The sequence below is a fragment of the Bombus bifarius genome, unplaced genomic scaffold (assembly GCF_011952205.1).
Source record: "Bombus bifarius isolate JDL3187 unplaced genomic scaffold, Bbif_JDL3187 scf7180000007978, whole genome shotgun sequence".
NCBI classification, from domain to species: domain Eukaryota; kingdom Metazoa; phylum Arthropoda; class Insecta; order Hymenoptera; family Apidae; genus Bombus; species Bombus bifarius.
Genome location: NW_022884363.1, coordinates 62,035 through 80,802, shown reverse-complemented (window position 1 = coordinate 80,802; position 18,768 = coordinate 62,035). Strand labels below are relative to the sequence as shown.

Genomic DNA, 18,768 nt, shown 5'->3' with positions numbered 1-18,768 from the left:
GACGTGCGGAGGGAGGGCGGGTGGGAAGGAGGGTAGGGGAGGAGGGCGGGAGGAATAGTGGGGAAGGGTGAGCCCGGTGGGAGGCAAGGATTCGTGTCATTGTCAGTGGGTAATCAGGTCAGTGGGCCAGTGGGACGACCACTTTCAATTTCAGTCCTTCTAGCTGTGCAACTCGCCGTGCCGCGCGTCGCGCGTTATCTCGCGCTCTCGCTCTCCGTCTCCCTCTTTCTCCCCGCGGCAGCGATACGTGCGTCTCTTTTGCCTCGCGATGTTCACGCGACTCTATCCGCTGTCCGTGTCGTTTCTGTGCTGTTTGTTAATATCGCGGTACATACATACGTACTGGTAGCTCCGTGGTTCCTCTCGAGGGCGTCGTGGTTACTGGTAGAGGGAGGCAAAGAGGGTGTAGTGGAGGGGGGGGAAGTACAGGCGCGAAGTCGTAAACGTGGCAGAAGTATGAGTCGCGAGAAAAAGAAGAAGGATGCAAGAGGGAAGAGGGGGAAGTCCTGACACGCGCCAATCACATCATGCTTCTTCGGTTGCAAACGTGTACCGAGCAGTACGCGGTTGAACAGAAAGAAGAGAGAGAGAGTGATAGGGAGAGTGACAGGATGGCGGCATGCGGGACAAAGGGCGAGGGGAAGGATGATGCACGCGCGATCGCGCTAGCTCGCTCGCCCGACGGCGCTCGCTCGTTCTCTCGCACGGACGCCGGGAAAGATAGCAGAAAGTAGGACGCGTATTAAAAACCACAGACCGTGTCCCGTGGCGTCACTTCTCGTGCCTCGCCGCGGCGCGTCGGTATTACCCAATCGAATTCATCATAACTGGCACGAGAAACGTACGAGCGAACAAATGAACGAACGAATCGACGGACATATGGAGACATGGACGAGTTGTCGAATTGAAAAAGAGAAAGGGAGGGGGGAGAACTGTACGACGTATAAAAGAGAGAGGTAATTTCGGTGATAAGCGCGATCAGCGCCAAGGCGCGGTGATCGATGGAAACACGGACGCCCAGTATCTTACGATCTATGATAAGACTTTCGATTTCGATGCGTTGATCGCGAGATCCGTGTAACGCCGCGGCCAAACACTACGGTGAATCGTGTTTTCTTATTTTCAGTGTTTAGCCGAGGAGAAGAAACGAGTCACTTCCTCTCATTATTGCATTCTCAAACGAAATTTTTGCACGCACAAGTTCCAGAGAAATATTACCCGAGTGCTAAATTTAGCGACTGATCGAAACGAGACCAACGCCGTGGTGCGGCGATCGCGGGAATTATAAAAGGTGTGAGCGCGCCTCTTCCGCTCGAATCAATGATCCTTAATTACGTTTGAAAATTAAGCTGACGCCAAAGTATCGCGCAACGAGTAAATGAATTTTCCTAAGGAATTAGGTCATACCCTTGAAGGGTTATTCGTGAAAGCTTAAGGAATGTCGGCGTCGACTATACACGCTTCATCGACTATTATTTGACGACGTTTATGTAAGTACGATCTGATCTTCCAATATAAGCTTACAAATCCACCAAGATCGAATCTGTGACCTAAGAAATCGATCGAAGAAACGGAGAACGTTGTCGTTTGCGTATCGAACGCTCGTAAATTTACCAAACTATATCGATAGAGGTAAACAAAAGTTAGAAAGATGGTTCCCTTCTCTTAAAACTATTACACCAGCCTATTCAACGCGCATGGCTGAATAAATCGAACGTTTCCGCGATGCTAAACATTTTAACACCCCGGCTACTTTGAATGTCGCGCGCATGCGCCCAGTAGTACGGATAGCAATTCTTATATGCGATCCTTTGGGCAAGCTTTTAGATGTTGATACCATTGGGAGGGCGCCACAAGTTAGGAGAAGCAATTTGGCGATGCGAGATATGTACACTTATATGGTCTACTTTTCGAAGTCGGACCGCGTAGACGCGACTCGAGCGCGCATTCAAATACGTCTTGCTTTGCATTTGCAAGTACAATGAAATTATGCAAGCGTGTTATATTGCAATTATATGTACTCGCAATAAATCGGTAATAACGGAATAATAGCCGTTACTAATACACCGGGAATGCGAGCTGGGATATTTCCAACGGCATACATTTAGTAACGGTGATCATAACACGAAGACTTACGATCCAATAATACAATTTGTAATACGGTACTACAGAAAAAAATGGTTTTTACAATTACTTTAAAAAGGGCACATTAAGAATAAATCTGTTATATTTATTACATATACAGAAATAAATCTGTTATACTTAGACTGCGAACGTTTATGCAATTTTATTTTATTATGGAAAATTGTATTGTACAATAACATAACGTAATATAGACGATATACTAATATAAGAGTGAGCACGATAAGAAAGAATATATGCAATAAGAAAATATGCAAAGCGATACACCTGTCGTAATATTTAAACACCAAACCTAATTTCTCTTTGCAATGTATGCTTAATTGTTGCGTCTATAAAAATTTCAATGTACATAAACATTTACAGTCTAGTTATAACTATTTTAGGTCTTGTCAATGAATTATGTAATTCCATACAATTAAAAGTAATAAACGCACTTTAATAAGATGAGCAGCATAGCTGAAACTTATTTGTAAAACCAGTGGAATTCGAAAAACCGGAATTCGATCGTACCATGATTACGATACAAGAGGGTAAAAGGTGACGTGGTCGCGAGGGATGAAGGTTCGGCACCGATAAATTCGCCAACGTATCTGTACCGGTGTTGTAGCCCGCTGGGGACGTTGAATAATAATTATTGTTGTTGGCTCGGCTTGGGTGTTATTGAGTTATTCCAATGCGAGTTTATCAAAGTGGGTCAAGCGATTCAATAGCGACCGCCGTGGAGGAGAAACGACCCATCGTCTTAACGTGGCGTGGGAGTGTACGTATAGCAGTAGAATAACGTGCACACGATCAAACACACACCGGCAAACGCTACCGAATTGGTACACGTATAAAAAGTGACGAACAACCAGACCGTAAAATCGGCACCACTATTACGAGGAACAATTACAACGATGATATCTCGTTTCTTTATATTATTCGAAGAAAATTGGTGGAAAAGATTGGTACGTATTTATTTATATGAAATATACAACTGGTGCAAAAATAGTATAAGGCTGTCTTCTAATAACCGAATAACGTAATTCAAAATATTTCTAGAATTCTATTTGAAAAGGAATATAATACTTTGTTCTTGAATAAACGCGATCTCTTATTTTTTTTTTTTATAAACACGTACGTATGTATCTCAAATATTTGTTTAATTCTTAAAAATCGGAATCTTTTAAAGAAGCTTTAAAAAGCATTTGTTCTTGGATAAATATTATGCTGCATTATTTTTCTAAATTTATAATTTAAATATTTTCTGATTCTACAAAACTTAAATTTCTCGTTACTAAAACAAACAATATTTTTATCTAATTCCAGGATCAATTTACTCGGAGAAAAACAGGGACGCAGGAGAAACAGAATTCGTGAAACGTAAAATCGTTATCTAATTGAAATCGTGGAAAAAACAAATGTTGATTCGGAGCTTGGTGCGAGTTATAATCTCAGTAACGATTCCGTATGTATACATTTGCTCTTCAATCCGTAAAGTCCGCTAATGACTCACTCATTCCACCTTCCGTACGCTCATTATCCGTCGCTAATTATCATAAATCCCAGCTCAATCACGAGAATAGAATGGCAATGTTAATCGACACCTTTTTGGACAAACAACGGTCACACGTAACCAACGTAATTTCGTCACGGGATTTTCTCAGGTAGACGAGAGAGAGAGACTAATTATCCGGCTTTCCATTAACAACAGGTAGAACGACGGACGAGCCATAAATTCCTATAGGAAAGCGAGGAAACCGGATTTTCTTCGCTCTTGGTGAGAGTTGGGACAACACTGTCGATTGTTGCATAATAGGGACAACGAGGATAAAAGGCGCGTGTCCTCGGTCAGACTGGCAATAAACAAACAAGGAATATTTGACTGAGATGTCACGGGTAAATAAGTAAACTGACGACAAGTAAAAATACAGCCCAAGTCCCGTGGAGAGAACCGAAGTCACGAGTCACGAGAGAACCGAAGAAAGCGAAGAAGGTCGCGTGTCTATATTGGAGGATCGCTTTCGAAGTCACCGGATGATATTGTAAAAAGAAGCGAAGAATTATTAAGGAAGTTTGCCATCATTCACGCTACGCGTGTAATTTACATGTTATTTAACCTTCCGTAAGCAAACTGGGTTGGTTATGTCCGAATGTTTTTTTTACTGTTATTTATTATTATATTATTACATTATTATTTTACTGTTTCCGACTTGGAAAAGATCCTGAAGCTATCCTGAAATAGTTATCAATGTTTTTACTACGCCAAATGTTTGAAATATTCCTCAATAAAAATAGACATTCTTTTTGGAGAAATTGTAGAATGAAATTTAAATTAGATTCTCAACTACTCGGTTTGCCTACGAAAGATTAAATGTACTAAGAATACGGATATCGAAAATGAGACTTCAGGAAATGAGAAATAACTGTTTGCAGGGTATCAGAGGATTATATTATTCCTTCCAAAACCGTATGGTATTGAATCGTCACAGATTCGAATATGTGTACTAAGCATACTTTCGCACTAATCAACCACTTTAGATATGGTTAGTTTCAACGTAGTTACACGGCTTAATGCAACAAGAATCAATTGTACATAACCACTTGAAGTAACCACGTAGAAAAGATTGTATTACGAAATGTCTTGTACAGAAGTTCTATATGTCTCGAAACGCATGCACGATGCGCTCGCAAAAAGGGTAGTACCTAAAGAATATGTAAAGCAGGTTAAACGATGTATCGGAGACACAGCCTTGAATATTCATGAATACTGAACAACTTTTTTGGAATGGTATCACATTTAAATTCCATTCGTCCTCTGGTACCGCGTTCTCCGCTCTATTTGTAAGCCTGCACTTTGCACTTTGCTTAACACACGCGTTTCCTATTGTTGTTACGATGTTCAAAAATTATTTCCTATCATTTTCCAAGGGAAACAATATCTAGCGTAAAAACAAGAAGGGACCTTGGATAAAATTTGCACCTCTGCCCTGTAGGTCTATTTCGCACCCCTTACTGTGCGAATAATCGTGATTTATTGTGTGCAAACAGCGGACCCAACCTCTAACGGAAATGCAACAAGTGAATTTCGACACAGCAGGTAGATGTTGACGTGGTCTATTGTCGGGAAGGGTGTATACATTGTTGAAGGAACTGACCCCATCCACTCGACAAGGGATTGCGACGAATTCGTGCCGGCCACGTGCCGCCACGCTTACGAAACCCCGGGAAAGCTGCAATCCCTTTTTCTATAACATTTTTACTACTCGGAACGGTACATAGCAGAAGTAAAAGTGACAGTCAACTTTTACGGGACTAATACTTTATCTCTGACTAACAAGGGCAGGAGGACATCCACGACAATGGTCATTGTTACTCGTAATATTTTTTCGAGAGAAGACTCTATTCGGAGTGAAATACGATCGTTATAAAATTACGAAAATTGTCACCTTGATTCTACGACGATAGAATGATACTGGTAAGGTTGCTTTTGATCCGTGGAGGAAGGAAAAATACGAAAAAATTGCGTAGTCATATTTTCTTACACTACCACTGGAAAGTATTTGGCCACTTTTTTTTTAAAGCTTAACTAAGTAAAGGTATCGCTTATTTTTCACGTAATTTAATTAAAAAGAAATTACAAATAAAAATTACGTATTCATAAATAATGTCTACATTCTGTGGGTATTATTATTTTATCGTCACTATATATAAGGTTACCTTTATATAACCAATACATGTGCAATGAAATGTTGGCATCCACGAGAATAAACGTAACCCTAACCAAGTTATGACACAATTTTTGAACAAAATTTACGAAACATTCCGGTGAAGCTATTTATCGCCGGACTAACTTCAAGTTTCTAAAATACAGATCAGATAGATTCTTATAAACTCGTATCATATTTGACTCAAGCAATAACGTTTCAAACTAACAGATACATCGATGAATTTCGCGTTTGAAATTTTAATACATTGTCGGTCGATTTTCAAACAATTGATAAAATGTATTATTTGTTGATTCGCTAAGAAGATAAATCCGTTAAAATGTCGGGAAACTGTGGAAAATTTGAAAGTGGCAAAATGCACAGAATACGCATAATTCACAAGGCTATACAAAATACTTGAAATATTCGTATACGGCTAATTATAATATCTAGCGCTAGAAATAAATGAATTTGTTTAAGTCTTATCTCCTCAGTGGCATTCACAAAAATGTAAATTCGCGTAAACATCCACAGTCTAGTCGTAGGTGATAGTGTTAGATCGCAAAATCATTTTCATTTTCGTCGAAATGAACTCGACTCTCGACCGTTTGTCCGATTTTAGAACTCTCTTTTAACGAAGCAAAGGGTCGAGATGAGTCTGTTTATAGAGAGAGAAATTTCGAGCGTTCGTGTCCCCTTTGGGTTTGTCTGGTTCGCGAAGCGTGTCGTCGGGGTCCGGATGAAAGTAAAAGTAAAAGTACCGAGAACGGGCGCCAAAGTATACGTGCACGTGTGTACCGCGATCTGGTCGCGTGAAACGCGACCGTCGAAGGAGGACGCGGCTCGCCACCCGTTTTTCCGACCTTTGAAATCGTACAGACGCATTTCTAGAATGGCACTACGACGTTCGCCGAGTGCTTTCACCAGTGTCGATGCGCGTCTTGAGCTCTCTGACGTAACCAGTTTCACTGGAACGCGTCTCTCCCATAACACAGACCTAATTTTTAATCGACGTCAACCTGTTTCCAAGCGATTGCACGACGCAGCTCGTCAAGGTGACGATTAAGCAATTACCAAAATTAAGGCTTCCGGATGCAAGTTGTTCGTATTCTAATTTTTTCTAAATACTACTGTTAATATTATTATTCATATATACAGAGTATTTGTCGCGTTTTTCTCACAAATAGTAGATTTATGAACAAAGTTGAAAGAACAAAGTTTTACTATCTTTTATACAATAGTTTGAATAGATCTTCTTTCATTTTTCTTCGCTTGCACGTATTAAAGAAATTATGAATGTTCTTAAATTGCTAACGAACCTTTTTACAGTGCATCGTGAATGTAAATATGAATTTAATATTTTTCTTACAAATCTATCGTTTACGAGGTAAAGGCTAAGGCCGGGTGCGGACGAGCGACTTTTTGACGTTGCATTTTCACTGCATCGTATGTCTGTCCCCGTCATGTTTAACTGGGAAAACAAGGACAGACGTATGACGCAGCGAGAACGTAGCAGGAAAAAGTCGCCTGTCTGCACCGGGCCTAATAGCACGAACTTGTATGTATTAATGTATCATTCGATAATAATTTTGATCTCTGACGAAACTGAAACTTTCAGAATATTTCTTTGAAAAGGGTATGAAATGAGAGTCACAATTTTAAAGATTGTATGATAATTGACTATGAACGCCATAAAACTCTATATAAAGAAGGCGATGAATTTTACAATAGGAAAGGAACGCGTGAAAATCGAAAGAAAAAAACGTTATCGAATCTTTGCAGCCGAGTCGGAAAGATATTTCCGGTTGATAATTCCATATCATTTCCTATGTTATCTGGTACACCGCTAATTTTACAAGTATATCGCTCGCGAGTTATAGCAGATTGTGTAACTTTTTAATATCAGGAAAAAGAGAGAAAATAGCTGTTTTATATCTTTCTATCTTACTTAACGAACACTCTATTAAATCCATTCGAAATAGAACTAACTAGTCACAGATCGAGTATACGAAATTAGAAATAAAGATCGTAATTCGTATTTTAATATTACGAAAGTTTCTTAAGAATTGTTTCGACGAATATACATATCCGTATTCTTACGAGCAACCTAAGCAGAAATTTATTTCGCCTATTAAACGTTATAACGAGTATTACATTTTAAATATTTTATATACGTTTGCATATTATACAAATATATATAAACATATTATATATATATATAAACATATTATAAAATATTGCAGTTTGCAAATTTCGCAAACAATCCAATGATAACTTATGTAAAAGGCAACTGTAGCTTGACTATACGTTCGAAAGATACTTGGCAAGAGTCGCGTAACGTTTCATAGACTCTTTCCCATTCTTTTCAGGTGGTTGGTGATCAAGCTGGGCTCTGTATCGCGGACGAATTGCCACGCTCGAGTAGATTTAACACCGGCTGCGCAAGTACCGGTAGCTGTTCGAAACGGGAGCGTTAATTGTAAACGCGGCTAAAGGGGGCGCGGGACAAAGAACGAACAACGTGACGGAAAAGAAAAAAAGAAAAAAGAGAAGGCGGAGAACAAAAAGAAATGAAAGACGAGAAAAACAAACGAAATAGAACGGACGATCGTAAGCCGAGAAAATAGAGTGCAAACTGCCCTTGACGAGAAGCAGAGCTTGTATCTTTGTAACGAGCCCGCGTAATCGCGCAATGCCGCCAATGCCACAATGCAGCTAATTATCAGCATTAATGCTGGCGAGAGTCATGAATATTCATACTTGACATCTTTATCGAGCAGCGGGAAATTGGAGTCGTTATACGCGGGCCTCCTTTTTGACCCACCTATCCACGCGAATCGATATGTGACCCGTGCCACGGTTAAGGAAATTAAAACTTCTCCCCTTCTATGTATATGTATATACCTATGTACATCTACAATTTTCTTCAATCTCATGTAAAATATAGCGTGAGCCAGAATAGTTGTAGAGATTAGAAGAAAGAATGAATGTATGAGAAAGAGTGGAGGAGTGGACTTGTGCGAATGACAAAGGGGGAGTGTGCAATTAAATTATAAGATTAAATTTATGTAATTAGATATAGAGTAAATAGAGTACAGTTAAGTGTAAGTTTAAGTGTATATATATATTATATATTTATTTACATTATATATTTCATATTACATACTACATTATATAAATATATAATGATCTAATGTATATAGAGACTGCATAACAGTATGAATGAGATATCTATGTAAATCAATCTCAATTTTTAACTGGCAAAAATTAATAATATATATGTATATAAATTCCGTGAACATAAATTCGCGGTATGAGTGAAAAATAAGGCAAAAATGAAGGGTAACAAAATTGCTTTGGATACTCGGTTTTTTTAGAAAATCTAGTTTGGCAACTTGTTAACTAAATCCTAAGCCGAATCGGTATGCTACATAACTCACGTAACAGTTAAGGAAATTAGAAGTCTCCCTCTATGTATATGTGCACCCCTCGTTCATATGAATTAGGCCACGTATGAAAACTTAATCGGTTGAAGATCAGTGTTGCGTTAAGGCAACATTTTATTTGTATTTTTAGTCAACTTATTGAATGCCCGGTCAGATTTTGAAGTATCCTACCTGGACTTCTCGAGGTATCCTATTTAATCCACCGTCAATTTCTTCAGCAGTATTTAGATTAGCAAACTATCGAGATCGGTATATAATTATTATAACTTACTATGCCAATGTAGTTCTTTCAATAGCTTGCTTTTTACATACGTACATCGGGTAGCAATCTTGAACGAATATAAAATCCTACATGATTAATCGTTTCCTTGATGCTTTGAAATTTTCAAATTCGATTCTCCTCGAATGCGAACCTTAAAGGAAAAAATATTATTCTGCACCGTCGACATAACTCGAACCATAGAATCTCTCTCGTTTCAATTGCATCACGAATTTATACCCATAGTGTGAGTTTACTTTACAGTACGAGATATTGTACGTACGAGATTCTAAGATGCAACGACCTGGCTAAAGAAACCAACTGAGAGAAAGGGAGAAGCTTCTTTCGAGCTCGAATAAGGCGACTTACTTGTTTACCGAGTAATTAGATATTCTTGCTAGCCGGGGGGCACTTTGACACGGATTCGCGTGCGTCTAATGGTGCAAGAAAAAACCTCTTGGCTGCTCGCTACTAACCTACCCAGTTCTCTTAAGAACCATGCTACCTCAAAATGTTCTCTTTGGGTAAACATGAGTTACCAGAAGAGAGAGAACAAATTTCAAGAAAAAATCTCCATTTTATGGAGACAAGTTGAGAGCTACAGTGAGAAGTTACGATACGGTAGAACACCATTTAAAGTAATACAGGTAGAAATGGACTATTAGGTGGATCAGATAAGTAAGTGTTTCTCAAACTATTTGTCAATAATTGTCAATAATTGATCAACTAATTGCATCAGACTTAATTACCGCATCCTGTGTTTCACGTCATACTTTTGATAAATTTTAACGAGAATCGACATTTTAATTTTCGATAGCAACAATTATTTTTTGAATGATTGTAAGAGCTAGTTATTGATACGTTGTTCGATATAATTATACAGGGTGGTTGGTAAGTGGTGGTTCTACACGAAAAAAGAAGTCGAAAATATAGAATAAAAATTTTTTATTTTCTTTTTTTTTTAATTTTTCCATCGAGACAACGATCTACAGTGAGATCCGTTATAACGTACCGCACGCGTACCGAGCGAAAATTCAAAGTCGATTTTCTCGAAAACAAAGCCTCAAACTAAAAATTGTTATTCTATATTTTCGACTTCTTTTTTCGCGTAGAATCACCCCCTTTCCGCTTGTACCACCAGTTACCAACCACCCTGTATATATCATTTTATGAAGTGAATTTCTACAAGATATTATTACAATTCTCAGATAAAATGAATTTAGTAAGATAAAATAATTCTTGTTCGAGAATTAAGTATCGCTCGTTATAGCAAAGAATAGATGAATAACAATTTAAAATTTTATTATTCCAGTAGCTCTATATAAAGATAGTTCATTATACAAATGGAGAAACATAATATTCAATACCTTTAAAATATTTCAATTTATAATGCTTTTAAAACCAAACGTAGGATATTAGATATCTCATATCTACAATTTCAATCCCAATATCGAATACCATGCTTTCAAGACGTTCAAACTTATCAAGATTCTCAAGAATTATCAGAACTTAAAAGACTGAAGATTCAAAATTTATCTAGACTTTCGAAAATCTGAAGTACATATTAAATTAACTTTGAAATAATTCCAATCTTAGAAATATTGAAAACTTCGAACGATTTTAAAATATTCAATATTCAAACGCATAATCATTAACTACGAATAGTACGCAATACGCAGGCCATAAACAAAAAACATAATAATCGATTTAAACGTTCAGTAATGAATTCCATGTTAACAAAACTATTGCCTTTGTATTGCTTGTGAAATTAAATATATATCCTTGCATCCTACTGAATATTACAAAAATCATCCTTTACCTATTTACAGAATTTCACAGAGTTATTACCTATTTTTAGGAAATTTATATTTGTGAATCTACCAAATTATTTGAAATGAAGAAATTAATAAAAATGGACCTGTTTCCAAAAGATTCCTTCTGCAGTCGCTTACGATATATCATGTTAGACCAGAACTAGTGTTAAATGTAAGGGTTAGAACAGAAAGGGTGAAACATTGCGAACACAAATAAACGTCTCGCTTCATCGAATTGCTGCGTTTCGTTCGTGAAGCATCGGGACGGTGTGAGTTCATAAAGAAAACGTTCTGAAGGTTGTCTGTTCTAAATCTGAGGCGAGATGTGGCAGCGACCGGGCACACGGCTCGTTTGCATCGTCGCTACTGCGGAATTCGCGACGGAACGCCTGTTGCGCGCGAAAGCCACTCGTGACGTTCGTAGAATCGCGCGCAACCCCCGATTCCCAGTGACGACCAGCTAAATTTTATCGCGCACGCCAACAAGTACTAATACGATATCCGATTCCGTCTACTTTTCTATCTCTTATCGTTCTCCAGGTACAAACCATCGTTGCCAGGTTATTTCGCACACTCTTGCATTTTTATCGCCATCGCGTTGCCTTCGTCTACTACGTTTTTGCCATAGTTTTTCCTTTCCTTCTGACGATATTTCTAGGAACTTTTCAGTGAAACTTGTTCCATATGGAATGCGGTTGAGTTTGTCTCACGCGGCGGGTAATTTAAATCGTGCATACGGTTACGCTCGATACCTTCGCGATTAACTGCTATTTATACATAGGTATAGATAAAGATTGCTAACAAGCCTAGAGGAATTAACGGGTAATAGACACGTATACTTATTAAACGGAGAATCGATAAATGAGACTCGCTTTCGTATTTATGTATTTCGTTAACAAGAATTATGATAAAAATGTGGTATGTTTCTACTTACTGGTTACATATATGTAATTGGTACTTATGCTTGCTACTTATGAGCGTAAAAATAGTCGAGTAGAGTAAAGTGTAAAACAGGAAAAAGATGTGACGTTTTGCTACGTCGCGCAATGAGGAAGAGCGAAATCGTATGTACCTGTAACTTCGAAGATGGACCGAGTCGAACGAAAAAATGGGCAAAACGAGTACAAACAGGCGAATAATAGAGAAAAAAAAAAGGGGAGAGGGAGAGAGGGAAAGCAACGTACTAGTGTTGGCGAGTAGAGGATAGATGGAAAGGACGAAAGACTATACGCACGAAGCGAGAGGTAAACGGTTGAAAGCGAAAGCGAAAGCGAGAGGCAGAAACAGCAGAGTGAGAGTGAAGCGTAGAGAGAAGGCAAAGTAGCGGGAGAAAGAAAAAGAGAGTTTGGCAAGCGGTATACTGCGGCAACAAAGAACTCGAGAGCATAAAAATGAGTGGTTGAGGTTACCTGATGTATCATTCGCTGGCAGATCAGTGACCAAGTTGATCGGTGGTCGTGAGTGCGTTTGCTGTTGTTGTTGTTGTTGTTGTTGAGTTTGCTGTTGCTGTTGTACCTGATGAAGGGTCTGTTGTTGAGGTCCCGGCAAAGGTAGGTTAGTCGAGGTATTGTTTTCGGCGAGAATCGTCGGTACCGAGGAGGAGGAGGATGACGACGATGATTCCGTAAGGGCCGTCGCGGTGGTGTTCTCGAGGGCCGTGTGGCCCCCACCTTCCCCTGCCCCTGTAGCCATTCGGCCCTCGTGCATTCCAGCAGACAGACAGACGGGGGTCCCTCCTCCTGCACGTCGTCCTCGAGCGCACGCACTTCTCTCGAAACACCTACACACTCTCTTACGTGCCCTCGCTCTCTTTCTTACCCCCGTCTATCTATCTGTCTGTCCCGTTTCCCTTCCTCTTTGTCTAACCAACGGAACCGCGCGCGCTCGCTTTTCTTCCTTCTTTATTCCTCTCTCTGTATACGTTCCCTCTCTGTCTCTTTCTCTCTTTCTCCTCGTGTGCGCACGCTCTTGCTGTCCTCCTCTCTTTTTACTACTACGCTCCCCGCGCCGGCCAGCGCCGTCTGAGCGTACCGAAACTACACCGTCTCTTTCAACCAAACATCAGTATATCACATAACAGCGACATCACACACGCCCGCGGAAAAATGAGCCCCGCGCGGATTATTAACCTCCTGTCCGCCGGCTCGAAAAAAATCGAACGTTAGACAAATGTAGGTCTGTAGGCCACTTCACTTACACTTTGCATCGGGACGGGCACTCCCTTAGTCAAGCGAGCGTCCGGCGCACCGTTGCGCTCTGACAGCACGAGTTCCAGGACCGTGTGCTTAGCGCCGGTGCCCGCCGTCGATTCTCTTTATCGGTACCGCGCGCCCAAATCACGCTTTCCGTCGCCCACCTTGTTGCGATTCTTGCCATTTCTATACATCTATTAACGTACGTTTCCAAGTCTTTTCTCAACGTGTCATACGCGTTTAATTCAATCGGCAGTCAAGGTTTAATTAGAACGATCGAGACAAAATTAGGCGCGTTATATTTATGAGATCAAAACTCGAAAAAACGTAATGCGAATTCTTTTACATTCCCTTTTTGATCTGCGATGTACGCGTTAATTGGCTTTGTTTTAATAAGCCTTGAACATTAGAGATATAAAACGTAATCTCGTATTATAAGGAAAGTTTAATTTTTGACTCATTAATTTTTAAAAATGTTATTTCGCTTTATTGAATTACGAATGTTGTTATTCAATGCTATTATTTCACTTTATCGAATTAAATGCTTCGACGAGTGTGCAATTGTAATTTTGAACATAATTAAAAGATACTAGTTGATTAGGCGTTAAAAAGTTATAAATTTGAATAATCATAGATAAAAGAGTCGATTGTTCGGTTTAAAATAAAAATCGAAGAATGTTAATTTTTACTATGGTATGATACATCTGTCTTGTAAGAATGAGTTAACCATTTAATTTGCGCCCAATTTTACCATTCATAGGCACGGCAGTGGATAACGAAAGGGAAAATATTAACTATACCGATCTCGTACACGCTACATGATGTAGAAAGAGCTCGGCGAAATTTAATGTATGAAGCCTCGAACATTGGAATAATCTTCCAACTGTTTACTTTCAATTGTACCACATCGAACAATAACAAAAGGGAAAGTATTTTGAGAGAAGGAACGTATCGAGCGAGGTTTTAGTGGGTACCAGAATTTGCTAGTCACGGCACTGTGTTCCAATAATGTATCACGGAAAGACGCAATTTCCGAAAGATTCCCTAGTTCCCTCGTGTTTGCAGGCAGTTAGAATCTGCAAATTGAAAGGCTGTCAGATACGTTTTTCACGTTATAAATGTTGTCAATTTACCACTGCCTTAAATATGACGATACCGTCTAAGTAGGTCAGATGTCACAATATCTGGACGTCTTATTATGGGGCGCTTTTACACCAAATGTTGCATAACTCGCCACGCACGACTTCACCAAATATAACCGTGTAAAAACTATGACCTGACGGACATAATGCGATGTAATCCCTTTTCATTGTACAATACACTTGACTAACGCTTTCGAACAACGTTTGCAGCGCTATCTAACACCGATCAGCGCGAAATATGAAATGCAAAATTCTCACGTTTCTTCTCCTTTATGTTTTCCTGTAATAAAATGTATATTTCAAAGTATTTATAAAAAATTAACAAGGTGCAAGATTTTAACGTTTAATTAATTTACAAAATGTTATAACAAACATACAAAATGTTATTATAAATTTTATAAAAATATATATAATATAATACTTTTAAAGAATTAATATTTTTTATAATTGTACAAAATTCTTGTTAGAAAAATTATATATTTTTCTGAGTAGCCTCAGAAAGTAGATAACGCGAGATTATAAGTCTCTGGATTTGCGCAGTACCTTCGTAAATTTGATAAATTTTTGCATCTCGCATCAATTTTTCTACCGGATATTCGGTGTTGAATCCAGCACCACCGAAAATCTGTAAATAATTTCGAATATGAAATGATTACTTTTACTTTTTAAAAAAGATAAATATTAGGTTAAGTAAAAAGTTCTGAGCGTTTTTCGCTAGATGTCTTTAGTGAGCCATATCTCACGATGTGCACATCGCATCGAGTCATAGTATACACCGATTTCAAGGTGATATTACGCATCAAAAAGGTTCTTTGTCAGTTTTGTGTTCGGTGAAGCCAGTTGTGTGTTACAGCGTTCGAAAATGGAGATAAAAAAAGAGAAAATTCGATACATTCTTCAGTACCACTACGACCAAGGTGAAAAGGCGGAGCAGGCGGCCAAAAAAATTTGTGCTGTTTATGGACCCAGTACAGTATCGAATGCAACAGCAAAGCGGTGGTTCCAACGATTCCGTTCTGGTAATATGGACGTCGAAGATGAGGCACGCTCTGGTAGGCCAATCGTCGAAAATGTGGATAAAATCATGGAAATCGTCGAGTCGGACCGGCATGTGAGCACTTATTCCATTGCCCAGGAACTGAAGATTAGCCAGAAAACCGTTTGGAACCATTTGCATAAGGCTGGTCTCAAGAAGAAGCTCGACGTATGGGTGCCACATGAATTGACGCAAAAGAACCTTTTGGACCGAATTGATGCCTGCGATTCTTTGTTGAGACGTAACGAAATCGACCCATTTTTGAAGCGGATGGTGACTGGCGATGAAAAATGGGTCACATACGAGAACAACAGCCGAAAAAGATCGTGGTCCAATCGCGGTGGGCCGGCCCAAACGATCGCCAAGCGTGGATTAACGGCCAAGAAGGTTTTATTGTGTGTTTGGTGGGATTGGAAGGGAATCATCCATTATGAGCTGCTCCCATCGGGGCAAACACTTAATTCGGACCTCTATTGTCAACAACTGACCAGACTGAAGCAGGCGATCGACCAGAAGCGGCCAGAATTGGCCAATAGGAAAGGTGTTGTGTTCCATCAAGACAACGCCAGGCCGCACACATCTTTAACGACGCGTCAGAAGCTCCGAGAGCTTGGCTGGGAGGTTCTATCGCATCCGCCGTACAGTCCAGACCTGGCACCAAGCGATTATCACCTTTTTAAGTTTTTGCAAAATTTTCTTGATGGTACAAAACTGGCCTCAAGAGAGGCTTGTGAAAATGAGCTGGTCAAGTTTTTTACCAATAGGGACGAGGACTTCTTCAACCGCGGAATTATGAAATTGCCTTCAAAATGGACAAAAGTAATCGAACAAAACGGCGCATATTTAATCTAAATCGAATAATCTTGACTATGTTAATTTCATCGTCGAAATAAAGCGAAAAAGCGCTCAGAACTTTTTACTTCACCTAATATATTGTGTAATAATATACTTGAACAGCATCTGTTGCACATTTGTTGGCTACATCACCACCATAACACTTTGCAATGCTAGCAAGATTTGTAGCTATTGGAAGACTACGATCGGCAGCCCAAGCTGCCTTCATCCATGCAAGTCTAGCAGTCTCAACACCGATCGACATATCTGCGAGCATGAATGCTACAGCTTGATGTTCTCCTATTACTTTATTAAAAGCTTTACGTTGTGTTGCGTATTTTATAGCTTCGTCAAGAGCTCTTTGAGCTAGACCGACAGATGAAGCTGCAACCTATGAAGGGAATAAGAAACAACATTTGAATATTACAATTTATAATTGGTTATCTTTAAGGAGTATTTTCATTGTCGTACCATTGGCCTAGTTTTATCAAAAGTTTTCATAGCAATCTTAAATCCTTCGCCTTCTTTGCCCAAAACATTTTCTTGTGGAACACGGACGTCTTCGAATGTTATCATTCGAGTATCGGAAGCTCTTTGACCCATGTTTAGTTCCTGTTTCATCATAAAATAGATTTATTTTGAAATTCTAAAAAATGCAATGAAAAATAATTTATTAAGAACAAACTTTACTTTTCGACCAGGTGTTACACCTTCGTACTCGCGTTCTACGATAAAAGCTGTGAAAGCCTTACCAGTTGGAGCTTTTGGATCAGGATTTGTCCTTGCTAATAGAAAATACCTATATAAGTGATTATTTTATATAGTGAATATAGACACAATTTAGTGACAAATAAATTACTGATAAATTCAATATACCAATTAGCAACACCTCCATTTGTTATCCACATTTTTGTTCCATTAATGATCCATTCATTTCCTTTCTTTTCAGCCTTTGTTTTAACACCTGCAACATCTGATCCAGCTCCAGGTTCGGTAACACAATATGCCTATAATTTTTATATTGTAAATGTATTAAATTATTAGGAATAAAAATTTGATTATCTTACAGCAACAAGTGGTTCTTCGATAAGTCTTCCAAGATATTTTTTGTGTTGTTCTTTTGTTCCAAATGCAATTACAGGAGCTTGCTGTAAAAAATTTTAAATACCATTATTTTACGTAAATAGAAACATTGCAAAATGAACTTACACCTAATCCTGATCCTTCTAATGCAGTTGATATTCCTGTACAGCCATAAGCAAATTCCTCTCCAACTAAACAACCTTCAAAAGTACCAACGTTCATTCCTCCTATAATAATAGTTTATATAACCATAATTTATCCCTTAAAATTTTATATTTTTTAAATTATGTAAGTCTGTAACAATACCACAATATTCAGGAATATGTTTATTTAATAAACCCAAACTCCATGCTTTCTTCACAATATCCCATGGATATTTTCCACTTCTATCATATTCAGCAGCTACTGGAATGATTTCTTCTTTTGTAAATTTGCGAGCCAATTCTTGCATTTCTCTTTGCATATCATTTAGTTCTAAAGTGGGTATTATAAAAATATATAATAAAAGATATTTTTATTCTTACAAGTATAACTAAGTTATTGTCATATTCAATTTGTTATACTAACCAAAGTTATATCCTATAGCATAATCAGATGTTGATGAAAATGTTCTCATCACCTTTTGATACGTTACACTTTTCATTATCTAACAAGGCATATGATATATCATTAATATCTTTAACAGCTCAAAAAACAATTTGCAGGGTTTGCACAATAATGAAAGTTATACATATTTATATCATCTGCAGCATTATTTAACTTTTGTATAAAATTTCATGTCTTGTAAAGTACTTACCGTTCGTGAAAACATTTTGATGTTTCTTTGTTTTTACTTTTAATTTTAAGAAGTTCTTTAATTTCAAACTTTTATCGGTATTGTTACTTTTGAACGTATTGAAAATTCACAAAGTTTGTACATAAGACATTTAATTTAAACGAAATCTTTATCAGAACTTTTAACAAATGCTGCAAATCACGGTCCTTGCAGATCAAAGTACATCAGCGACTACCAACTATCATTACTTATGAAATAAATACCTAAGATAATTAGTATTTGAACAAATAAGACTATGTTCATAAATATATTATAACTTACTAATTACATACTTTATTAACACTGTATGTTGTACATAA

At 38.3% G+C, this 18,768-nt stretch overlaps 1 protein-coding gene and 1 long non-coding RNA gene across 2 annotated transcripts; one reads left to right on the top strand and one right to left on the bottom strand.

Moving 5' to 3' along the window:
• The first annotated feature begins 502 nt into the window (after positions 1–502).
• LOC117204541 lies at positions 503–9,181 on the top strand. Its single transcript, XR_004487106.1, has 4 exons — positions 503–3,089; positions 3,451–3,589; positions 3,789–5,599; positions 8,198–9,181. It is a non-coding gene; the product is annotated as an uncharacterized LOC117204541 (long non-coding RNA).
• A 5,833-nt stretch (positions 9,182–15,014) lies between these two features.
• LOC117204539 (probable medium-chain specific acyl-CoA dehydrogenase, mitochondrial) lies at positions 15,015–18,645 on the bottom strand. The gene is made up of 10 exons (XM_033442041.1): positions 18,431–18,645; positions 18,202–18,280; positions 17,941–18,108; positions 17,761–17,861; positions 17,619–17,699; positions 17,428–17,558; positions 17,242–17,350; positions 17,023–17,163; positions 16,667–16,942; positions 15,015–15,306 (listed from the first exon to the last, which is right to left on the bottom strand). The coding sequence occupies exons 1-10, from the start codon at positions 18,443–18,445 to the stop codon at positions 15,154–15,156; spliced, it is 1,254 nt and encodes a 417-aa protein (XP_033297932.1). The 5' UTR covers positions 18,446–18,645; the 3' UTR covers positions 15,015–15,153.
• Between the last annotated feature and the right edge of the window lie 123 nt (positions 18,646–18,768).